General features: G+C 40.5%; 1 protein-coding gene across 1 annotated transcript in view; it reads left to right on the top strand.

Moving 5' to 3' along the window:
• The window catches only part of DGKK (diacylglycerol kinase kappa), a 166,719-nt gene that overhangs the window by 102,788 nt on the left and 37,598 nt on the right, over positions 1-26,333 (top strand). The window contains exons 8-14 of the mRNA XM_034649799.1: positions 5,035-5,137; positions 10,455-10,638; positions 11,363-11,471; positions 12,196-12,335; positions 13,254-13,335; positions 21,876-21,967; positions 22,808-22,907. Of these exons, the coding sequence (XP_034505690.1) occupies positions 5,035-5,137; positions 10,455-10,638; positions 11,363-11,471; positions 12,196-12,335; positions 13,254-13,335; positions 21,876-21,967; positions 22,808-22,907 (810 nt within the window). The remainder of the gene's footprint in view (positions 1-5,034; positions 5,138-10,454; positions 10,639-11,362; positions 11,472-12,195; positions 12,336-13,253; positions 13,336-21,875; positions 21,968-22,807; positions 22,908-26,333) is intronic.

The raw sequence follows: 26,333 nt of genomic DNA, 5'->3' as shown, positions 1-26,333 counted from the left end.
TCCATATTCATCAGGGATATCACTCTGTAATTCTCCTTTTTCATGGGGTCTTTGCCTGGTTTGGGGATCGAGGTAATACTGGCCTCATAGAATGAGTTTGGTAGTTTTCCTTCTGTTTCTATTTTTTGAAATAGCTTCAGGATATTAGGTATTATTTCTTCTTTGAATGTTTGGTAGAATTCCCCAGGGAATCCGTCAGGCCCTGGACTCTTGTTTTTGGGGAGGTTTTTGATCACTGCTTCAATCTCTTCATAATTATTTGGTCTGTTTAAAAATCAATTTCTTCCTGTTTCAGTCTTGGTAGTGTATAGGTTTCCAGGAAGGCATCCATTTCTTCCAAGTTGTTTAATTTATTGGCATAAAGCTGTTGATAAAAGTTTCTAATGATCCTTCCTATTTCATTGGTGTTGATTGTGACCTCTCCCCTTTCATTCATAATTTTATTAATTTGGGTCCTTTCTCTATTCTTTTGANTATTCTTTTGAATAAGTCTGGCCAGTGGCTTATTGATCTTATTTATTCTTTCAAAGAACCGGCTTCTAGTTCTGTTGATCTGCTCTACTGTGCTCCTGGTTTCTAATTCATTGATCTCTGTTCTAATCTTGATCAACTGCTTTCTCGTGCATGGGTTAGGCCTGTTCATCTGTTCCAGCTCCAGCTTCGAGGTGAGAATATAAAAACTGCATTTTAGATTTTTCTATTCTTTTGAGTGAGGCTTGGATGACTATGTATTTTCCCCTTAGGACCGCCTTTGCAGTGTCCCATAGGTTTTGGACCATTGTGTTTTCATTCTCATTGGTCTCCATAAATTGTTTAAATTGATAAAAACCCTCAGTAAAAAAAGATATAGATGGAATATATCTCAACATCATAAGTGCCTTATAGGAAAGACCCACAGCAAATATCATCCTCAATAGTGAAAAACTGAAAGCTTTTCCTGTACAGTCAGGAACAAGACAGGGATGGCAACTCTCGCCATTACTATTTAACATAGTACTGGTAGTCTTAGCCTCAGCAATCAGACAACAAAAAGAAATAAAAGGCATCTGTAATGGCAAGGAAGATGTTAAACTTTCACTATTTGCAGACATAATACTCTATATAGAAAACCTGAATGACTCCACCAAAAATTTACTAAAACTAACACATGAATTCAGCAAAGTTGCAGAATATAAAGTCAATTTACAGAAATCTGTTGTGTTTCTATATACAAGTAATGAAGTAGCAGAAAAAGAGACCATGGATTTGATCCCATTTATATTTGCACCAAAACAATAAGATACCTAGGAGTAAACCTAGCCAAAGAGGCAAAAGGCCTATACTCTGAAAACCTTAGAACACTTATGAAAGTAACTGAGGAGGACACAAAGAAATGGAAAAAAATATTCCATGCTTATGGATTAGAATAACAAACATTGTTAAAATGTCTATACTACCCAAAGCAATCTACACATTTAATGCAATCCCTATCAAAATACCAACAGCACTTTTCATAAAGCTGGAAAAAAAATCCTGAAATTTGTGCAGAACCAGAAAAGGCCCCAAATAGCCAAAGCAATCTTGAAAAAGAAAACAAATCTGGAGGCATCACCATTCCGAACTTCAAACTATATTACAAAGCTATAGTCATTAAGACAGTATGGTACTGGCCCAAAAACAGACACATGGATCCAGGGAATAGAACAGAGAACCCAGAAATGGACCCACAACTATGTGATCAACTAATCTTCAACAAATCAGGAAGGAATATCCAATGGAAAACAGACAGTCTCTTCAACAAATAGTGCTGGGAAAACTAGACAGCAACATGCAAAAAAATGAAACTGGATCACTTACACCATACACAAAAATAAAATCAAAATGAATGAAAGACCTAAATGTGAGACAGGGAATCATCACAGTCCTAGAGGAGAACACAGGCAGCAACCTCTTTGACCTTGGGTGTAGCATCTTCTTGCTAGACACACTGCCAGAGGTATGAGAAACAAAAGCAAAAGTGAACTATTGGGACTTTATTAAGATAAAAAGATTCCACACATTGAAGGCAACAATCAGAATAACTAAAAGGCAGCCTACAGAATGGGAGAAGATATTTGCAAATGACATATCTTATAATGGGTTAGTATCCAAAACGTATAAAGAACTTATTAAACTCAACCCCCAGAGAACAAATAATCCTGTTAAGAAATGGGCAGAAGACATGAATAGATATTCTCCCAAAGAAGACATCCAGATGGCCAACAGACACATGAAGAGATGCTCAACATCACTCATCATCAGGGAAATGTAAATCCAAACCACAATGAGATGCCACCTCACACCTGTCAGAATGGCTAAAATTAACAATACCAGAGGGGTGCCTGGGTGGCACAGCGGTTGGGCATCTGCCTTCGGCTCGGGGCGTGATCCCGGCATTGTGGGATCGAGCCCCACGTCGGGCTCCTCCTCTATGAGCCTGCTTCTTCCTCTCCCACTCACCCTGCTTGTGTTCCCTCTCTTGCTGGCTGTTTCTATCTCTGTCGAATAAATAAAAATATAATCTTTAAAAAAAATTTAACAATACAAGAAACTACAGGTGTTGGTGAGGATGCTGAGAAAAGGGAGCCCTCTGAATGCAAACTGGTGCAGCCACTCTGGAAAATAGTATGGAGGTTCCTCAAAAAGTTATACTACAACCCAGTAATTGCAGTAATTGCAGTACTAGGTATTTACCCAAAGGGTACAAAAGTACAGATTTGAAGGGGTACATGCACCCGCATGATTATAGCAGCATTGTCCACAATAGCCAAACTTTGGAAAGAGCCCAAGTGTCCATCGACTGATGAATGGATAAAAAAGAAGTGTTATATATATACAAAGGAATATTACTCAGCCATCAAAAAGAATAAAATTTTGCCATTTGCCATGGTGTGGATGGAGCTATAGTGTACTATGCTAAGCAAATTAAGTCAGTCAGAGAAAGACAAACACCATATGATTTCACTCATATGTGGAATTTATGAAACAATACATATGAATATATGGGAAGGGAAAAGAAACAAGAGAGGGAGGCAAACCATAAGTCTCTTAATGATAGAGAACAAACTGAGGGTTGATGGAAGGAGGTGGGTGGAGGATGGGTTAAATGGGTGATGGGTATTAAGGTGGGCACTTGTTATGATGAGCAGTGGGTGTTATATGTAATTGCTGAATGACTAAATTCTACTCCTGAGACCAATATTACACTATATTTTAATGAACTAGAATTTAAATAAAAATTTGGAAAAAAAATAATGCAAAGCTTCTGCACAGCAGAGGAGCCACCAACAAAAGGAAAAGGCAGCCAACTGAATGAGAGAAAATATTTGTAAATCATATATATGATAAGGGTAGATATCCAAAATATATAAAGAAGTCACACAACTCAATAGCAAAAGCAAACAAACAATCAATCCAATTAGAAAATGGGCAGAGGATCTGAATAGATCTTTTTCTAAGGAAAACATACAGATGGCCAACGGGTATATGATAAGGTATTCAACATCAGTGATCATCAGGGAAATGAAAACCAAAACCACAATGATATACCACCTCACACCTGTCAGAATAGCTATTACCAAAAACAGAAGAAATAAATGTTGATGAGGATATGAAGAAAAGGAAACCTCGTGCACTGCCGGCAGGAATGTAAATTGGTGCAGCCACTGTTGAAAGCAGTAGAGTTTCCTTCAAAAATTAAAAATAAAACTACCATTTGACCTAGCAATTCAACTTCTGTGTATTTATCCGAAAAAAAATGAAAACACAACTCAAAAACATATAGGCACCCCCATGTTCACTGCAGCACCATTTATAATCATCAAGATATGGAAACGACTTATGTGTCCACCAACAGATGAATGGATGAAGAAATGTGGTAGATGTATATGCAATGGAATATTATTCAGCCCTAAAAATGAAGAAAACTTGCCAATTGCAACAACATGGATGGACCTTATAGGCATTATGCTACATAAAATGAGTCAGAGAATGCAAAATACTATATGATCTCACGTATATGTGGAATCTAAAAAAAATGAGCTCATGTATATTGGGGGAGAGGGAGATGGGCAAAATAGGTGAAGGTGGTCAAAAGATACAAACTTCCAGTTCTAAAATAAATTAGTCATCAGGATATAATGAACAACATGGTAACTACAGTTAATAATGCTGTTTTGCCTATTTGTAAGTTGCTAAGAGTATCGACCTTAAAATTTCTCATCATAAGAAAAAACTGTAATTATGTAAGGTGACAGATATTAACTACACTTACTGTGGTGATCATTTTGCAATATATACAGATATCAAATCATGATGTTGTACACCTGGAACTGATACAATGTTATATGTCAATTATATCTCAATTTAAAAAAAAAAGACGACTCTGGTTGTCCTCTGGCTCTCTTTGAATTGCTTTTGCATAATCAAGCCAAGTTCATGTCCTCTAAGAACTGTATAATTGTCTAGGAAATTGTACTTAAAAATATCAGAAATTTGGGAAATATGACCACTTGTGGGGAAAGCAACAGAATCTCAGCTCTGCCACTTCCCAGCTGTTTGACCTTGAGCAAGATTTTTCACCTCTGACTTTTGGTATCCTCATTTCTAAAATGAACCTAATAATGTGTTCCCTACCATACAGAGTTGTTGTAAGGATTGAAGTGTTAATAGCATATTAACAGGATTAGTACTCTTAAAATGCAAGTAAGCTCCCTATTCTGTAGGCCACTAAGATTGTGCCCTGGGACTACTGTCTTCTTAATGCCTATGATGGGTATCTTCTGAAAGCTACCCTTGAAAGGAACAGAGTTCAGAGATCACCTTCAGGGTAGGGCAGGCTGAAGTTGCAAAGGGTGTGTCCAGTTTGAGACAGGGGAATGTGTATGGCACCAAATCTCAGAAAGGGAAATTTTAACACTGGGGACTCAAATCTTGGAACTGGAACTCAGGACTAATCAATTGTATCTTTTTCTCTCCCCCTTCCTTTTTTTCTCTGTTCTTCTCTTGTCGTTTCAGGTGCATAATGACTGCCGGAGACGGTTTTCCAAGGAATGCTGGTTTGGAAGTCATCGAACATCAGTCATTCCTCCCACTGCCCTCAGCGACCCTAAAGGGGATGGTGAGTACCTAAACTTTAACCTCAGAATGTATTTCATTGGGGAGCGAGGGAAGGTGTTAAGACTGGGGAAATTTTTAATTAAATTATTATTCTCAACCAGTCAAACATTTTGGGGGAGTAAGAATGTGCATATATGTAGAGACAGCTCGTGTTTCTTTTTAGACCTTTAGGATAATGACTGTTGATGCTTATGGTGTATATGTATGTGGGCATGTTCTCTGTAGGCTTTGTCCCAATTGTTTCTGAATTATTGGACTTTTGATTCCAGCTTGTTCATGATTTTCAGACACTAGATAATCCATAAAATAAGTTTGGTTGCATCCAGGTGGGCAAGGAAGAACTACATAAAGGCCCAGGTCATGTTATTTTTAGAATGGAAACTAACACCAAAGTTGACTCCAAATCTGAAACTAGCATGATCATTGCCCCAACATGCTCTGCTGCTGCTTTGTCAATTCCTAAACACTAGTGATGTATTGAGAGTTCTATTCATAAGGTGTTGAAAGGCTACAAAGAGATTCAGGATAGGAACATTTCCAGAGTTTATGGTTATCATTGACCCAGGAAATTGATATAGTACGACAATTGATAGATTAAGGTAGCATATGTTAAGCACCAAAAGAGTGACACTTGGAAGCACTTGGAGATCAGAAAATGTTAGGACTGTCAACTAATTGCGGGAGGTTGCACAGAAAGGAGGCAGAAATGAAATCAATGCAGCAAGAGTAAACTTTCTGTAGAGTCTTCTCTCAGAAGGTCTAGAGATGTTAGAACAGATAAAACAGGGGCAAAGGAGAGGGATGTTTCCTTTAGTTTTGTGTGTGTTTTTTTTAAAGAATGACGAGACATAGAAACAACATGGTATAAAGGAAAAAACAAAGGCCAGGCAACCATGAGTTTTTGTCACTAGGTGACTTTGGGTAAGTCACTTGCATTCTCTGAGCTTCACTTTCCACATCTGTAAATGGGGATGATAACTGTGTATTGGGAGGATAGGTGATAATATGTAAAGGGCCTGAATATCAAGAAACATAGTCCCAAAGGACAACAAAATTAAATCACTAGTCTTCTAGCCTAATGAAAACTGTAGACCCCACAGGGATATTTCACTCTTTGGCCTTGCTCAAATTCAGATGTGCTCTAACTCTGGGGGAAATGCTTGATGGGGTTGCCCTTGTCTTCTCCTGGGAATAGCTTTCTGCCAGTGCTGCTTCTTGTTTTCTTCCCATCTGTGACCAAATTATGTTTGACAATGAAGTTTGAGTTGCCTTAATTATACAATTTTCTCTTTATCTCAGTTTTCCACCCCCATCCCAGATTATTTTATTAATCATTGCAACATGATGCTATTGTACATATGGAGAAATGAACATCCAGAGAAGTTAAGATGTTTGCTGTAGGTTAGTGAATAAATCTGAAGGGCAACCAGCTGTGGCACACAGCTGCATTCTGTTGTAGAAGTGCAGTGCAGAAGGCAGCCCATGCTCCAAGTTGCCCAATGGATCTACAAATGATTTCAGCTACAACCTCATGGCTGTTTAATTTATAGATAACATTAGCGTAATTTTTTCCTATTTCTTAATTTAATTTTTGACTCGTTAATATATTCACATGATTCAATTTTTTTAAAATAGAAACACAAATGCACATGTTTAGCAAAAAAAAACTCACTATCCTTTCAATCTTCTCAATCTCCCGTAGCCCCATCCCACCCCCACTCACAAAAAGTTGATTACAGCCATTAGTATATTGAATAGCTTCTAGTATTTCTTCCTGTATAGTAAATATAAACATATATTCTTATCCCTCCCCTTTTTAACACTATACACATTCCTCTGAACCTTGCTTTTTCTTCCTCCTTCACAGTATATTTTGGAGATCTTTTTGTATCAACAAAAACTTGCTTCCTCATTCCTTTTTACAGCTACAAGATATCCCATTATATGGACATATACCATAATTTATTTGAGAAGTCCTCTAATTTGGTAGTTTTCAGTCTCTTGTTATTACAACAATGCTGCAACGAACAATCTCATACAGGTCATTTTGCATATACATCCATAGGAAAAATTCCCAGAAGTGTTAATTATTGGGTCATAATGCATGGGCATTTGTAATTTTCATAGATGCTGTCAAATTGCCCCCCATAGGGCTTGTGTCACTTTGCACTTCCACCCTCAGTGAGAGTTCATATTTTCCACTTCTTCCTCGATCAAGTGTATCATTCATTTTTTTTATTTTTGCCAATCTCTGGATAAGAAAAAAATGTTTACCGTGGCCTGGTTTTAATTAGTATCTTTCTTATTTATGAGTGAGTTTGGTCATCTTTTCACCTTTAAGAAACAATTTATATTTCCTTTTCTCATCAATGTAACACCTAGCTCATTTTCATCTCAACATTGGGAAGCAAGTTAGTTTTTTGAATGGCCCACTTTGCAGATAAGGAAATGGAGGCCCAACTTGCTCATGGTAGTTGGTCTCAGTGCTACTGCTGCCTCACCTTTAGAAAGGGACTAACCCATTGTGGTAAAAATCACTGGGCATAGGCAGGTCAATTCCAGGACCTCTGGCATGGGGAGTCCTTGCTGCTAAGCATAGCTAACAGTTCCACTAGATATTGGCAGGAAACTGTTTCCATAAATCCTTTCATTGGAGTACATACCCAAAGTCACATGATCACCTGGAGGGTGTTAGCAGAAGGTTGCTGAATAATGAAGGAAGCACAGAGCAGAATCAGCATCTCAAACAAAGGAGAGGTAAGCCTGAGGCCAGGCCATGAGTTGGGACTTACATTGTTGGTTGGATGAGGAGCAAGCACATAAAACGATACTACCTCTTTCAGGGGCACCTAAGGTGGCTCAGTAGGTTAAGTGTCTGACTCTTGATTTTGGCTCAGGTCATGATCTCTGGGTTGTGAGATCAGGCTCCGTGCTGGGCATGGAGCCTACTTAAGATTCTCTCTCCCCCTCTCCCTCTGCCCCTCCCCCACAATCACACCCCCCCACCATATGCGTGCACATGCACTCTCTTTCTAAAATTAATTAATTAATTAATTAATTAAAATGAAAATAAAAAGATACTACCTTTTTTTTGATGATTTTCTTCATATATCTTATGACCTGACCCCTAATGTTTTTCACCATACTAAACAGTCTCACCCTTATTTTTGAACTGCTTCCTCACATCTTGTTGTCATTTTATACGGTTCCTGTCATCTCTCTGACCTCCTTTCTGCCACTCTCCTTCTCACTCACTACACAAGTCATGCCATTCTGTTTAGTAGTCCTCAGACACCCCAGACAGTCTCCCTTCTCTGGGTCTTAGCACTTATTCTTTCTTCTGCCCCCAAAACTCTTCCCCCAATATCTGCATTGTTCACTTTTTTTTTTTCATTTCATTCAAGTTTCATTCAAATGTCACCTCCCGGAGAAGTTGTCTCTGACCACCTTGTCTAAAATAACAGCCCCGGGGCGCCTGGGTGGCACAGCAGTTGGGCGTCTGCCTTCGGCTCAGGGCGTGATCCTGTTGTTACGGGATCGAGCCCCACATCAGGCTCCTCTGCTGTGAGCCTGCTTCTTCCTCTCCCACTCCCCCTGCTTGTGTTCCCTCTCTCGCTGGCTGTCTCTATCTCTGTCAAATAAAATCTTAAAAAAAAAAGAATTTAAAATAACAGCCCCTTTAGTCTCCATCCTGTTTCCCTGACTTCTTTTTCTTCATATCATATTGTTTTCTATATTTCTTTGTTATCTTGCACCTCCCACCATTAGAATATAAGTTCCCCAAGAACAGAAACTATTTCTATCTTGCCCACCACTATATTCTCAGAACATAAGAAGGACAAGCACAGAGAATGCCCTCAATACATATTTGTTGAATGAATGAATGAATGAATGAATGAATGAATGAATGAAATACTAGCTACCATTGTGTCAACATATTTCCTATTGTAAAACAAATGTTGGGAAGGGTACTACCTTTGGATAATGCGTTCAGGGAGAGTAACTACTTCCAAGCTATGCTACTGAACGGACATAGCAAACTCCCCTTGTAGCTGTGAGTCCTAGCAAGCCCTGAAAATTTGGTGCCTGACTGGCTAAGTGGCTAAGGTTGCCTTCAAGATCTACTGGCCGGTAAGAAGAATCCTGCTTTAGGTTTTTCTAGACAAAACAACCATGAAATCTGCTCATGTCAGCAGTATTCCTCCAGGCTCCCTTTCTCTCAGGTTAAAACAAATGGGACAACTAAACTCTCCTCCCTCCCTGTGCTCCACACAATTCAGGAGTGGGCCACATGCCTTTTGCCCTTTGCATTTATTTTTGCGGGGGTATCCCTGGCAAGTCACAAGCTCAGACTTTAGGGGCTCATGATTTGTCTACCATCTCCTAAGGGGCCTTTGCTCACTGCCTGTCTCCCTGCCAACAGGCTCTAAGACTCAGCATGAGCTGGCAGGCATTGGCAATTTATACTGCTATAACTCCACTTCCCTATAGGGAACTTCAGAGTTAGGAATTATTAAAAGTCTCTCTCTTGTTCAGACAATTTCCCTATAGTCTTATTTCCCCCTGAAAGTTGGTGTGATAATGGGGATTGCTCTGCCAGAGCCTTAGAGGAGTGATTAAAGCTCCCTCCTTCCTCCCACATTGATATGTTCTGTCCTTACCTCCTGGCTAAAAGACAGCATTTCCCCCCTCCTCTCTCCTTACCTGTATCTTCTCACTGTGAGAACTGAACTATCCCAGGCAAAGAGAGAACAAATTGGTATTCTGATCCTCCTCTTGGGCTCTCAACCCTCTCCTTCTTCAGTTTCCCTGCAGTGTTTTATTAATCCTTCATTGTGGCACCAATTTCTTTAATCTTTGTGTTTCAATGTACTACTGTGTATGAGTCTGGTCCCTCAGCTTGGGGGCAGGAGCTACACCCCTAGCAGTATCTAGCATGATGATTGACATGTAGTAATTGCTCAGCAAATGTTGTTAGCCTGGCAACAGCTGGGCAGACATTAAATGAAAGCCTTTTTGGGTTGTGTTCTGAATTCCCCCCTGCTACTCAGTCTCAGGAGACTGGAGCATAAGGAAAGTCTGAGAGTTGTTGGATATGTCTTTCTGCTTTGCTTATGGTGATTGTATCATGTGTGTTTGCCTATATCTAAACTCATTAAATTGTATGTATTAAATATGTGCAGTTCTTTATCAATTATACTTCAAGAAAGCTGTTTTTTTAAAGTCTATGCAAAATGTGATGTCAAGTCATGTCTTATTTCCATCTCAATGGCCCTTTTCTTTTTTCTCCTTTTCTTTTTGTTGTGTGCATGTATCAGGCCAATTAGTAGTATCTTCAGACTTCTGGAACCTCGATTGGTCATCAGCCTGTTCATGTCCCCTTCTCATTTTCATCAACTCTAAAAGCGGCGATCAGCAAGGGATCGTCTTCCTCCGAAAATTCAAACAATATCTTAACCCATCTCAAGTTTTTGACCTGTCGAAGGGTGGACCTGAAGCCGGGTAAGCATGAGCTAAAGGATATAGTTGGGTATAGAAGGGCCTCTTCACGCCGTACATTCCAGACTAGGATAGGTTTCCTGGAATCAATTATAGTACCAGGGCAGGAAAGATATATTTTCTTAAGTCAGGATGTAGACACATAACTTCAAAGCATTTGGGGTTGGCTAGTTGGAGGATTTTTAGCCCTCTACCAGAAATCCCTTCAAGCCCACGTCCTGCTCTTAGATTTGTTCCACCTTTCCTGGTTGGAAGAAGTCTAACTATGTCTCCTGACCTCAGAGGAAGAGGCAAATGGGTATTGCTGTTCACCTTTCCTATCCCTCATTCTTTCCTGGGGCCAAGTAGATGTATCTTCCCTATAGACCTGTTTTACTTATGGACCTGTTTTACTTGTTCAGCTCTGGTTTCTGTGAAGCCACTGGCCACTGTACAAGGCATTCTTCTTGGGCCTCAGCAAGTGGGTTTTGCTAGGTTACTAGTAGCTTCCAGAGCAAGGGTAGGCATAGAAGAGTGTGGACTGAAGCAAGGCCTCATCCCCAGGATTGCCTACGGGAGCATTGCCTGTGATGTTAGGTACACAGAGAGATAGGAGCTAAGTGAAAGAAGGCCGGTAGCCTGTTAGCAGGATGCAGAAGCAGTAGTCCTTAGCTCCTGACACAGTGTAGAAAAAAGTTGTAAAACCTAGCAACTCATGAATTGATGCCCTTTCCCTTCGTTCTTTCAGGCTATGCATGTTCAAGAATTTTGCTCGTTTTCGCATTGTGGTTTGTGGTGGAGATGGCAGTGTGAGCTGGGTCTTATCGCTGATTGATGCCTTTGGATTACATGAAAGGGTGAGTTCCTAGCTGACTCCGTTCAGCCATTGCTAGAGAGACTGGGAGTATAGAGCTGCTCGTCCCAAAATGTCCCTGGTCTTCACTCTCCTTATCTATAACACACGTGTTTTCCACTGGTTTCATAGTCAACCTGACAGGCAGATTCCCAATCTAAGCTTCCTCACCTAAACCATTTTCTGTGTGAAGGAGAAATGAGGGTGTTAGCAGAAAGAATGAGCAGTGCTTTATTCCCCAGGCCCCAGAGGAAGGAGAGCAAGCAAAAAGAAGTGGCTTCAGGCCACATTCAGCCCCCAATTTCCTTCCCTTCCTGAGACCACTGATTTTCTTCCCTGAGTCTCAAGAGTAGAAGAAACCTTCCTCTTACTTTCTCCCCTCTCCCTAGATAGCTCCCTGCTCTTCTGACTCTAGTAGCTTTATCTCCCGAGGCACCTTATCTCCTTGGCCAAGCCTTGATAGAAATTTGTGGCTATACTTCTCTTTCATAAGCATGGGTATAAATATTAGCATATTCCAACTTTTCTCTGTACTGAGTGGGACCAAACTTTTAGGAAAAAGCTCACTCAGCATCACATATCTTCCTATTACACTTCCTAAAATCAGAAGTCTCTTATTGCCACTGGCTTTGAGACAACTAACTTTCCCAAGAAGCACATTCTGGGTTCTTTTATGGGTGGATCTTGATAGGATTGACTGAAAATGGTGCCTGGTTTTGTTCTTACAGTGTCAGTTGGCAGTCATCCCACTTGGAACTGGCAACGATCTGGCCCGTGTCCTAGGCTGGGGTGCGTTCTGGAACAAAAACAAGTCACCTGTGACCATCCTCAACAGAGTGGAGCAGGCTAGTGTGAGGATTCTAGACAGGTGAGTGGCTGAAAGATCTGGTCATTGTGCCCATTCCAGTCCCATATCAATTACTCTCAGTTACATCATCTCAACCGTGAATGTTCTAACCTCCCTCACAGAGCCTCATTCCTTTCTGGTTTCAGTGCAGGGCAGTTTTAGGGGGTCTTGTCTATTAGGAATTCAGGGTCTACCATGTGTCCTTTAGACATCACTAAAGCCCCTCTTCAAACTTAAAAGATCCTTAATCAGGAGGCTCACAGGTAAATTTTAAGTGTTCTGTAAACCTCCTTCAAATTGCATAGCTAATTATCTAGGTAAGCATATTTTTTTCTTGGGAGTATTTCTATCTTTCTATTCTATTCCAGAGTAGTATAGAAACCATTCTATAGCTTCATCAGTTTTTCAAAGAAACTCAAAAAAATTAGGGTTCAGAAACAATTGGCCTAGATTGTCTCTGCTCTAGAGAAGAATGAGTATTGCCATCCTATCTCCTGAGAAAAGATAAGGTCAGTGCTGGGTCATAGTATTTGATTTATGGCTGCCCATAAGGATATTCTGGGAAGCTTTTTCAAGGTACCATGCTGAGCCCACCACAAAGACTCTTATTCAGTACATCTTGGGTAGGGCCCTGGCATATGTATTTTACAAAAGCACCTGAGGTGATCTTGATAGCTCCTTCTCTGGTTGAGAAGCACTTCCCTCTGACCCTATGATGGAATTCTTTCCATCACACTGGCCTCGAGAAGTCATGAGGCAGAGGCCTCACTTGTAATATATTTTGAGATCAGGTGACCTGAGATAGTGTGGGCATTTATACAACTCATCTTCCCCCACCACATAAACATTCTGACCTTTTTCTTGACATGTGAAGCATTGATGACAGCCTGTGATGAAACAGGGCCCTAAATATCTGTCTGTCCTCGACCTTCATTTCAGATGGAGTGTGATGATCCGTGAGACTCCCAGACAAACCCCATTGATAAGAGGACAAGTTGAAATGGATATACCCCAATTTGAGGTAACTATTGCCCAGCTGTAATTCAGGTCAACACCTTTAGTACACAGTGAAATAATAGGCAAAACCCAGAGAGAAGCTTTTGTATTGTCCATGGGCTCAATGAGGATGAGATCAGTGAGGACTGCAGACATGTAAATCAGCAGCTTTTACTAGGAGCTGTGTTAGGCATTGGGGATATAATTCATTCAGCCATTTACTTCTTCATTCATTCAAAATATGTATGGAAAATATTTATGGATTACCTCCTATGCGTGAGGTTCTAGGAGCTGTTCTCGGAGCTGTTCTTATGTATCAGTGGGTAGAAAAGAATGACACAGTTCATGCTGTCATGGAGTTCATACCTAGTAATAGGAACAATAATTTTAATAAAGTACTATCAGTGTTAGTATATAAGGAAGTAGAGAGGGGTGTGAACACCCAGCAGGTGTACCAAACCCAGTCTGGGGGAAATCAAGGAAAGCTTCTCAGATGTGCCATTTCAGGAGAGATTGAAGGACCAGAGGGAATTAATCAGAATATTAAGAAACAGGAGGCCTGTTCCAGACAGACTGAATAGTGCGTATTGTTCCAAAGACAAGACAGAGCATAGAATATTCACAGAACAGAATGGAATATTCACATACATTTATTAATGGCTAAGGCATAGGGGTCAGGGAGGAGAAATGCAGGGAGAATGACTAAAGATGAGGCTGGAGGGGGCGCCTGGGTGGCACAGCGGTTAAGCGTCTGCCTTCGGCTCAGGGCGTGATCCCGGCGTTATGGGATCAAGCCCCACATCAGGCTCCTCTGCTAGGAGCCTGCTTCTTCCTCTCCCACTCCCCCTGCTTGTGTTCCCTCTCTCGCTGGCTGTCTCTATCTCTGTCAAATAAATAAATAAAATCTTTAAAAAAAAAAAAAAGATGAGGCTGGAAAAGCAATCAGGGGCCAGGCCAGGAAGAACCCAGTAATCAACGGTAGGAAGTTTGGGCTTTTATCCTAATGAGAATTATAGAAGGATTTTTTCCTTATGTTATTATGAGAATTTTCAAACATACTAGCCTCATTTTTTAAAATTAATTTATTTTTTTATAATTTTTATTTTGTTATATTAGCCACCATACAGTACACCCCTAGTTTTTGATGCAGTGTTCCATGATTCATTATTTGCGTATAACACCCAGTGCAGCATGCAATATGTGCCCTCCTTAATACCCACCACCGCCTATCCCAATCCCCCACCCCCCTCCACTCTGAGGCCCTCAGTTTGTTTCCCAGAGTCCATAGACCCTCATGGTTCATTCCCCCTTCTATATACACCCCCTTCATTCCTCCCTTCCTTCTCCTACCGATCTTCCTACTTCTTATCTTCCATAAGAAATCATATGATAATTGTCTTTCTCTGCTTGACTTATTTCACTTAGCATAATCTCCTCCAGTCCCATCCATGTTGCTGCCTATTGTGGACAATGCTGCTATGAACATTGGGGTGCATATGGCCCTTCTCTTCACTACATCTGTATCTTTGGGGTAAACACCCAGTAGTGCAATTGCTGGATCATAGGATAGCTCAATTTTTAACTTTTAAAGGGACCTCCACACTGGGTGCATATGGCCCTTCTCTTCACTACATCTGTATCTTTGGGGTAAACACCCAGTAGTGCAATTGCTGGATCATAGGATAGCTCAATTTTTAACTTTTAAAGGGACCTCCACACTGTTTTCCAAAGTGGCTGTACCAACTTGCATTCCCACCAAAAGGGTAAGAGGGATCCCCTTTATCCACACCCTCTCCAACATTTGTTGTTTCCTGCCTTGTCAATTTTTGCCATTCTAACTGGCATAAGGTGGTATCCCAAGGTGGTTTTGATTTGAATTTTCCTGATGGCTAATGATTTTGAACATTTTTTCATGTGTCTGTTAGCCATTTGTATGTGGTATCCCAAGGTGGTTTTGATTTGAATTTTCCTGATGGCTAATGATTTTGAACATTTTTTCATGTGTCTGTTAGCCATTTGTATGTCTTCATTGGAAAAGTGTCTGTTCATATCTTCTGCCCATATTTTTGATTTGATTCTTTGTTTCTCGTGTATTGAGTTTGAGAAGTTCTTTGTTTTCCTTGGCTGTGAAGAAGCTTTTGATCTTGATGAAGTCCCACAAGTTCATTTTTTCTTTTGTTTCTCTTGCTTTTGGAGATGTGTCATGAAAAAAGTTGCTGTGAGGTTGCAGCCTATGTTCTCCTCTAGGACTTTGATGGATTCCTGTCTCACATTGAGGTCTTACAACCATTTGGAGTTTATCATTGTGTATGGTGTGAGAGAGTGGTCAAGTTTCATTCTTGTGCATATAGCTGTCCAGTTTTCCCAGCACCATTTATTGAACAGACTGTCTTTTTTCCAACCGGATGTTTTTTCCTGCTTTATCAAAGATTAGTTGCCCAAAGAGCCGAGGGTCCATTTCTGGGTTCTCTATTCTGTTCCATTGGTCGATGTGTCTGTTTTTGTGCCAGTACCATGCTGTCTTTGTGATCACAGCTTTGTAGTACAGCTCGAAATCCGGCATTGTGATGCCCCCAGCTTTGTTTTTCCTTTTCAACAGTTCCTTGGAGATTCGGGGCCTTTTCTGGTTCCATACAAATTTAAGGACTATTTGTTCCAGTTCTTTGAAAAATGTCCTCGGTATTTTGATCGGGATAGCATTGAAAGTGTAGATTGCTCTGGGTAGTATGGACATTTTAACTATGTTAATTCTTCCAATCCATGAGCATGGAATATTTTTCCATCTTTTTATGTCTTCCTCAATATCTTTCAAAAGTGATCTATAGTTTCTAGGATATAGGTCCTTTACGTCTCTGGTTAAGTTAATTCCAAGGTAACGTATGGTTTTTGGTGTTATTGTAAATGGGATGGATTCCCTAATTTCTCTTTCTTCAGTCTCGTTATTCGTGTATAGAAATGCAACTGATTTCTGGGCATTGATTTTGTATCCTGCCACCTTACTGAATTGTTCTATAACTTCTAATAGTTTGGGAGTGGATTCCTTTGGGTTTTCCATATAGAGTATCATGTCATCTGCAAAGAGAGACAGTTTGACTTCTTCTTTGCCGATTTGGATACCTTTGATCCCTTTTTGTCTTCTGATTGCTGTTGCAAGGACTTCTAGTACTATGTTGAATAATAGTGGCGAGAGTGGGCATCCTTGTCGTGTTCCTGATCTTAAGGGAAAGGCTTCCAGCTTTTCCCCATTGAGAATAATGCTTGCAGTAGGCTTTTCATAGATGGCTTTTATGAGATTGAGAAATGTACCCTCTATTCCTACACTCTGAAGGGTTTTAATCAGGAAAGGATGCTGTATTTTGTCAAATGCTTTTTCTGCATCAATTGAGAGGATCATATGGTTCTTGAGTCTTTTCTTGTTGATATGATGTATCACATTGATTGATTTGCGAGTGTTGAACCATGCTTGCATCCCAGGTATGAATCCCACTTGGTCATGATGGATAATCCTTTTAATGTACTGTTGGATTCTATTAGCAAGGATCTTGTTGAGGATTTTGGCATCCATATTCATTAGAGAAATCGGTCTGTAATTCTCCTTTTTGAGGGGGTCTTTGCCTGGTTTGGGGATCAAGGTAATATTAGCCTCATAGAATGAGTTTGGTAGCTTTCCTTCTGTTTCTATTTTTTGAAATAGCTTTAGGAGAATAGGTATTATTTCTTCTTTGAATGTTTGGTAGAATTCCCCAGGAAAACCGTCTGGGCCTGGAGTTTTATTATTTGGAAGGTTGTTTATCACTGACTCAATTTCTTCATAGTTAATTGGCCTATTTAAGAAATCTATTTCTTCCTGTTTCAGTCTTGGTAGTTTATAGGTTTCCAGGAAGGCCTCCATCTCTTCCAGATTGTTTAGTTTTTTGGCATATAGCTGTTGATAAAAGTTTCTAATAATCCTTGCAATTTCAATGGTGCTGGTCGTGACCTCTCCCTTTTCAGTCATAATTTTAATAATCTCAGTCCTTTCTCTTTGTTTTTGGACAAGTTTTGCCAGTGGTCTATCAATTTTATGGATTCTCTCAAAGAACCAGCTTCTAGTCCTGTTGATCTGCTCTACTGTGGTTCTGGTCTCTAATTCATTGATTTCTGCTCTAATCTTGGTCAACTCCTTCCTTGTCAGTGGGTTAGGCCTGTCCCTCTGTTGCTGTTCCAGTTTCTTGAGGTGAGAATATAGAAACTGCATTTTAGATTTTTCTATTCTTTTGAGTGAGGCTTGGATGGCTATGTATTTCCCCCTTAGGACTGCCTTTGCAGTATCCCATAGGTTTTGGACCGTTGTGTATTCATTCTCGTTGGTCTCCATAAATTGTTTAATTTGTTTTTTGATTTCCTGGTTTATCGAGTCATTCTTGAGCAGGATGGTTCTTAGCCTCCAAGTGTTTGAGTTTCTTCCAGGTTTTTCCTTGTGGTTGAGTTCCAATTTCAGAGCGTTGTGGTCTGAGAATATGCAGGGGATAATTTCAATCTTTTGGTATTGGCTGAGACCTGTTTTGTGTCCCAGAGCATGATCTATTCTTGAGAATGTTCCATGGGCATTTGAATAGAATGAGTATTCTTTGGTTCTGGGGTGTAGTGTTCTATATATATCTATGAGGTCCAACTCGTCGAGTATGGCATTCAAAGCCTTTGATTCTTTGCTTAGTTTTTGCCAGGGTGTTCTGTCTATTTCTGATAGTGGGGTGTTGAGGTCCCCTACTATTACTGTGTTCTTATCTATATGTCTCTTTATTTTGGTTAAGAGTTGGCTTGTGTATCTTGCTGCTCCCCTGTTGGGGGCATATATATTAATAATTGTCATATCCACTTGTTGAATACTTCCTTTAAGAATAATATAGTGCCCTTCTGTATCTCTCTCTATGGCCTCTAGTTTAAAATCCAGTCTATCTGATATGAGAATTGCTACTCCAGCTTTCTTTTGAGGTCCATTTGCGTGGAAGATGGTACTCCATCCCCTTACTCTAAGTCTGAATGCATCTTTGGGTTCAAAATGAGTCTCTTGTAGACAGCAAATGGATGGGTCATGTCTTTTTATCCAATCTGCAACCCTGTGGCGTTTTATGGGAGAGTTTAAGCCATTTAGATTGATAGAGATTATTGACAGATATGATTTTAATGATGCCATTTCTCTTTAAAGTCTTTGTATCGGTTGTGACTTGCTGCTCTGTATCACTCTTGGGGCCTTTTTACCTTTATAGAGCCCCCCTTAATATCTCCTGTAGGGCTGGTTTCGTGGTTACGAAATTGGTTAATGATTGGCGATTTTGGAACGTCTTTATTTCTCCATCAATTCTGAATGACAGCTTTGCTGGATAAAGGATCCTTGGCTGCATGTTTTTCTCTGAAAGAGCTTTAAAAATGCCCCCCCAAGCCTTTCTCTCATTCCAGGTCTCTGTAGACAGGTCTGACGTAATCCTGATACCTTTGCCTTGGTACGTGAGAAATTTCTTTGCCCTGGCCGCTTTCAATACTGTATCCTTGGATCTAATATTTGCGAATTGCACTATGACGTGACGTGGTATAGGTTTGCTGTGATTGATCTTGGGAGGGGTCCTCTCTGCCTCTTGGACACGAATACTTCTTTCCTTTGCCACATTAGGGAAGTTCTCAGCTGCAATTTTTTCAAATATCTCTTCTGGACCTCTCTCTTTCTCCATCCCCTCAGGGATGCCGATGATTCTGATATTGGAGCGTTTCATTGAGTCAGTAATCTCCCATAATCTATATTCTTGAGATTGGATTTTTTGAGCCAAGTTTCTGTTTTAACTTTTCTTCTCTCATCCCATCCTCCAATTCACTAATTCATTCTTCTGCTTCATTTACCCTGGCTGTCAGAGCGTCTAGTTTAGACTGCATTTGATTCATAGCATTTTTAATTTCTGCCAGATTTGCTCTCATTTCTGCCCTTAAAGATTCTATATTCTCATTAATATTTTTTTCAAGTCTACACATCATCTTGACCATTGTTACTCTGAACTCCATTTCTGACAATTTGGTTATATCCATATCAGTCAGTTTTGTGGCAGGGGCCACAGACTCATTATCTTTTCTTTGCTGGGGGGGATTTCTCCTCCTCATCATTCTGATGAGGAGAGGTTGCAGGGTTGCCCAGAGTCCAAATTATTGGCCAGGACCCAGACAGTGTGCACTTGTTTTATAGGGACCTTAGGGATGTGGGCTTCTTGATTTTTCAGCCTGCCTTCTGGGGGAGGGGCCTGCCACACTGATACTCAGGCAACCCTGTTTGGGTAGAGTCGCCCGGTCCCCTGTGAGGGGGGATGGGGATGGGCACAATGTGAGCTGGTATTTCCAGGCTTTTATTCTCTGGTGGCTTTCCCTGGCAGTTTTCTGTGACTCTTCTGAGAGTCAGAGCAGCAGTGGCTGTATCCTAGCCTCTGTGGCAGAACAGAGAGATCGCAGTCCGCTCTCCACTGAACTCTTTTGACTACTTTTACTCTGTTTCTGTCAGTGCTGCTAAAAACCCTGTAGTGTCCTGGGTTGTGCCCCCCACAGCCACTCTCCCAGCCCTCACTTCCAGGGCCAGCACGTCTCTGTCCTTTGTGCTTTTAACACCGCCAGCTGCCCCCGGTTCCTGCGCATGCTCCCGAGCTCCCTCTTTCAGTGTGGTTCGTGTGTGCTCTGGAGCTCCAGTTTTCAGTCTAGTTCTAGTGTGCGCTCAGGAGCTCCGGTTTTCAGTTTGGACGTGCGCGCTCCTGAGCTCCTGGTTTTAGTCTGGTTCCAATGAGCGCCCCGGAGCTCTGGTTTTCAGTCTGGTCGCGCGCGTTCCCAGGCTCAAGGTCTCAGTCTGCTTTCTCACAGGTGCCAGTCCGTGAGTCCGCCCACTCCCGCATGAATGTGGCTACCGCTTCCCAGCCCCCGAGCGTATCGGCTCCCTCCCCCTTCCATTTATCTTCCGATATCTGTGCACAGATTCACGGCTCCCTGCTTCATACCTCAGTACTCAGCACTGGAGATGTTCATTTGTAGAGATCCAGATGTATCTTCCCATGTCTCAGGCTGATTCCTTTGGTTTTCAGGATGGTTTGGTACATATCCAGCTCAACTCAGGGGACCAGGTGAAAAAGGGGTCCCCTACTCCTCTGCCATCTTTTCTCTTCCTTGCAGAAAGTGGTCGATTTCTGTTCCTAGAGTTTCTACTACTCTTTTCTTCATTCTCTAGTTGTGTTCATAGGTATTCAGAACGGTTTGGTAGCTCTCTAGCTGAATTCCTGGGACCCGATGAACTTTAGGTCTCCTGCTCCTCCGCCATCTTGAAACTGGAACACTGAAACATACTAGTTTCTTGAACTCAATAGTGGAATTAGTTAGCAGTCTAGCCTACAGGATGTTACTCTCAAAGACATAAGGCTTATTTCAATATAAATGACATTTTATTTCCATCTACTATATGTATATCACAGTACATATTATTAGGCATTATATTAAAGTTTGAGATATATAATGCCAATAAGTATGCAAACACACACACACGTATATAATGGTAGAGTCTACCATTAACATTTCACTATACTTGCTTTATCACGTATCTCTCCATCTATCCATTCTGCTATCTAATAGAAGGGTTTTAAGCAGAAGAGTTCCATGACACATGGAAAAATAATTGAAAGAATAAAGACTAGAGGCAGGAAAAAAGAGAGGAGATGCTGCAATTGTCTAGGCAAAAGATGATGGTGATTTGGACTGGTGAAGTGGTAACAGGGATAAGGAGAAGTGGGCATATTTGAGACATATGGGAGGGATAGAATCATCAGGACTTGGTGGATGTTTGAATGTAGAAGGTGATGGGAGAGGGAGGAGTAGAAGCTGTAGTTAAAAATACAGACTCGGGGCACCTGGCTGGCTCAGTTGTTGGAGCATGTGACTCTCAATTTCAGGGTCATGAGTTCAAACCCCACATTGGGCAAGAAGCCTAGGAGAGAAAAAAAGAATACAGACTCAAGAGCCAGACTACCTGGAATCAAATCCTGGCCCTGCCACTTATCAGCTACCCCTTTTCTGTGCCTCAGTTTGCTGTTCTGTGAAATGGGGTTATTATAAGGATTATATAAGAAAATATTAATATATAGTGTAGAACAGAGCCTGGTACATAGTAAGTACTGTATAAGTGAATGCTATTATTATTACTAACATTATTATAGTTAAGAGGTAACACTCTGGCGTTGAAAAGATATGGGTTCAAATCCCAGATCTATTATTTACTAGCTAGGCAATATGAGATTTTTCACTTGAAATATGGAACAAAAATTTACCTCCATGAGTTTTTGAGGATTATTTAAATGAGAGCAAACAATACACATCTCTTTTTTTTTTAATGACCACAGATCTAAGAGTATCTATGGGGCTCTTCAACAAGAATTCTTTGATTGTGATTATTTTCAGAGTGGCAGTTGAGTTTTTGGTAGAGTAAGTAGGAAATAACGAGGGGATAAGGATGGGCAGCAGACTGTGTCCCAGTCCTAAGATTCCAGGGCTGAACACTCCTTTTCCCCCCAGGCTTCTGCCATCCAACATCTAGAATCTGCAACCACTGAGCTGAACAAAATCCTGAAGGCGAAGTACCCCACAGAGATGATCATTGCAACCAGGTCAGTCTTCCTTTGGCTCTCAAACTGAGATGTTGTTTTCCCTTCATGCGCTGTTCCTCAGTCAGAGAAGGAGCTCATTTTGATAGCTTAGGGTATTGAAGCCAAGGAAAGTATCAAATTTCTCCCCACTCAGACCTCCCGAATGGAAAGTTTAGGAAAGAATAGATGAGATTGAGGTGAGGGCTCCTGCAATTCCAACAAGACAAAATTACAAGCCAGAGATTTGGAAGAAGGATTACAAAAGGTAAACAACATTCCACACTATTCAAGAGCATAACATAGCTCCCTACGGTAGGTTCACCTTGCTTTCCATCTGACGTTGGGAAAGGTCTCTGTAGAACTGACGACAGCTGCCTTCTCATATCCTAAACAACACATTTTGCCCATCCAAATATGTGGGTCATTCATTCCTCCTGGGACAGTTGGATGGTTCCTGATGAGTCTTCCATATTCTCCTATGATAAACACTCCCCCCCGCAAGGACAGTCCTCCCAAAGTCATTATGTTTGTGTTAAATTATATGGGCCCGTAAACCATAGCTGATTTGACCCAGGGTGAAAACCTGACTCAAGTTGGATCAACTGAATTTTCTTTTCTGGAAATTCTGAATTTAGGGCTAAGAAATGCTAGTTAAACTCTCTTAGGTACTCATGTATTTGACAATATGTACATGAATAAATGGAAAAATAAAGGGAGAGGAGAGAGGAAGGAGAAGGAGAGAAGACAGATCAGGAAAGAAAGACAGAAAGAAAGAGAAGGTGGAAGGTGGACTTCATAAGAGAGAAGGGCTCTGGATCTCATGGTCCATATCACATTGTCCCATCTATCTTATCTTTGCAGATTTCTGTGCTCAGCAGTCGAAGATTTTGTGGTGGATATTGTAAAGGCCTGGAGTCGGATAAAGCAGAACAATACAGCTATAGAATCTGTGATTTTGAAAGTAAGTTTCCATTCTTTTTATCTTTCGTGTTTTGTGGAGCCAGGGTCTCCTTTTTATTTTTTATTTTTTAATTTATTATTTTAATTCCAGTATAATTAATGTACACTATTATATTAGTTTCAGGTGTACAGGTTTTTCACTCCTGTGGTTAGGTTTATTCCTAAGTATCTTATTATTTTGGGTGCAATTGTAAATGGGATTAGTTCCTTAATTTCTCTTTCTGTCACTTCATTATTGGGTATAGAAATGCAACAGATTTCTGAACATTGATTTTGTATCCTACGACTTTACTGAATTGGTTTACCAGTACTAATAGTTTTTTGGTGGTGTCTTTCTGGTTTTCTATATATAGTATCACGTCAACTTCAAATAGTGAAGGTTTAACTTCTTCCTTGACCATTTAGATGTCTTTTATTTCTTGTGTTGTCTGACAGCTGTGGCTAGGACTTCCAGTACTATATTGAATAAAAGTGGTAAGAGGGGACGCCCTTGTCTTGTTCCTGACTATAGAGGAAAGGCTCTCAGTTTTTCCCCCTAAGAACGATGTTAGCTGTGGTTTTTTAATAAATGACCTTTATTATGTTGAGATATGTTTGTGGGTTTATTTCGGGCTCCCTATTCTGTTCTATTGATCTATGTGTCGAATTTTGTTCCAGTACCATACTGTTTTGATTACTACAGCTTTGTAGTACATCTTGAAGTCTGGGATTGTAATACCTCCAGGTTTGCTCTGCTTTCTCATGATTGCTTTGGCTATTCAGAGTCTTTTGTCATTCCATACAAATTTTAGGATTATTTGTTCTGGTTCTGTGAAAAAATGCTGCTGGTAATTTGATAGGTATTCCAATAAAACTGTATATTGCTTTGTGTAGTGTGGACATTTTAACAATATTTATTTTCCAAATACATGAACATGGAATATCTTTCCATTTGTATCATCTTTAATACTGCTTTTGCAGTATCCCATAGGTTTTTTTTTGATAAATTACATTTTATTTTTTTTAAATGATTTTTTATTATATTATGTTAGTCACCTTACAGTACATCCCCGGATTCTGATATAAAGTTCGATGTTCCATTAGTTGTGTATAACACCCAGTGTACCATGCAATACGTGCTCTCCTTACCACCCATCACCAGTCTATCCCATTCCCCCACCTCTCTCCCCTCTGAAGTCCTCAGTTTGTTTCTCATAGTCCATAGTCTCTCATCTTTCATTCCCCCTTCTGATTACCCCCCCTTTCTTTATCCCTTTCTTCCCCTATCGATCATCCTAGTTCTTATGTTCCATAGATGAGAGAAATCATATGATAATTGTCTTTCTCTGCTTGACTTATTTCACTTAGCATTATCTGCTCCAGTGCCGTCCATGTTGCAGCAAATGTTGAGAATTCGTTCTTTCTGATAGCTGAGTAATATTCCATTGTATATATGGACCACAGCTTCTTAATCCAGTCATCTGTTGAAGGGCATCTCGGCTCCTTCCATGATTTGGCTATTGTGGACAATGCAGCTATGAACATTGGGGTGCATATGGCCCTTCTCTTTACTACGTCTGTATCTTTGGGGTAAACACCCAGTAGTGCGATGGCTGGGTCATAGGGTAGTTCAATTTTTAATTTTTTAAGGGACCTCCACACTGTTTTCCAGAATGGTTGTACCAACTTGCATTCCCACCAACAATGTAGGAGGGATCCCCTTTCTCCACATCCTCTCCAACAATTGTTGTTTCTTGCCTTGTCTATCTTTGCCATTCTAACTGGCGTAAGGTGGTATCTCAGTGTGGTTTTGATTTGAATTTCCCTGATGGCTAATGATTTTGAACATTTTTTCATGTGTCTGTTAGCCATTTGTATGTCTTCATTGGAAAAGTGTCTGTTCATATCTTCTGCCCATTTTATGATTTGTTTATTTGTTTCTCGTGTATTGAGTTTGAGAAGTTCTTTGTAGATCTTGGATACCAGTCCTTTATCTGTGGTGTCCTTTGCAAATATATTCTCCCATTCCGTGGGCTGTCTCTTAGTTTNTTCTCCCATTCCATGGGCTGCCTCTTAGTTTTTTTGACTGTTTCCTTGGCTGTGCAGAAGCTTTTTATCCTCATGAAGTCCCATATGTTCATTTTATCTANTTGTTTCTCGTGTATTGAGTTTGAGAAGTTCTTTGTAGATCTTGGATACCAGTCCTTTATCTGTGGTGTCCTTTGCAAATATATTCTCCCATTCCGTGGGCTGTCTCTTAGTTTTTTTGACTGTTTCCTTGGCTGTGCAGAAGCTCTTTATCCTGATAAAGTCCCATAAGTTCATTTTATCTTTTATTTCTCTTGCCTTTGGAGATGTGTCGTGAAAAAGGTTGCTCTGGCCGATGTCATAGAAGTTGTTGCCTATGTTCTCCTCTAGAATTTTGATGGATTCCTGTCTCACATTGAGGTCTTTCATCCATTTGGAGTTTATTTTTGTGTATGGTGTGAGAGAGTGGTCAAGTTTCATTCCTGTGCATGTAGCTGTTGAATTTTCCCAGCACCATTTATTGAAGAGACTGTCTTTTTTCCACTGGATGTTTTTTTCCCCTTTATCAAAGATTAGTTGCCCAAAGAGCCGAGGGTCCATTTCTGGGTTCTCTATTCTGTTCCATTGGTCCATGTGTCTGTTTTTGTGCCAGTGCCATGCTGTCTTTGTGATCACAGCTTTGCAGTACAGCTCGAAATTGGGCATTGTCATGCCCCCAGCTTTGTTTTTCCTTTTCAACAGTTCCTTGGCGATTCGGGGCCTTTTCTGTTCNGCCTATGTTCTCCTCTAGAATTTTGATGGATTCCTGTCTCACATTGAGGTCTTTCATCCATTTGGAGTTTATTTTTGTGTATGGTGTGAGAGAGTGGTCAAGTTTCATTCTTTTGCATGTAGCTGTCCAATTTTCCCAGCACCATTTATTGAAGAGACTGTCTTTTTTCCACCGGATGTTTTTTCCTGCTTTATCAAAGATTAGTTGCCCAAAGAGCCGAGGGTCCATTTCTGGGTTCTCTATTCTGTTCCATTGGTCGATGTGTCTGTTTTTGTGCCAGTACCATGCTGTCTTTGTGATCACAGCTTTGTAGTACAGCTCGAAATCCGGCATTGTGATGCCCCCAGCTTTGTTTTTCCTTTTCAACAGTTCCTTGGAGATTCGGGGCCTTTTCTGGTTCCATACAAATTTAAGGACTATTTGTTCCAGTTCTTTGAAAAATGTCCTCGGTATTTTGATCGGGATAGCATTGAAAGTGTAGATTGCTCTGGGTAGCATGGACATTTTATCTATGTTAATTCTTCCGATCCATGAGCATGGAATATTTTTCCATCTTTCTATGTCTTCCTCAATGTCTTTCAAGAGTCATCTATAGTTTCTAGCATATAGGTCCTTTACGTCTCTGGTTAAGTTAATTCCAAGGTAACG

This window comes from Ailuropoda melanoleuca, chromosome X, assembly GCF_002007445.2.
Source record: "Ailuropoda melanoleuca isolate Jingjing chromosome X, ASM200744v2, whole genome shotgun sequence".
NCBI classification, from domain to species: Eukaryota; Metazoa; Chordata; class Mammalia; order Carnivora; family Ursidae; genus Ailuropoda; species Ailuropoda melanoleuca.
Note: the sequence above shows the minus strand (reverse complement) of the source record. Positions and strands in the feature narration are given on the sequence as shown.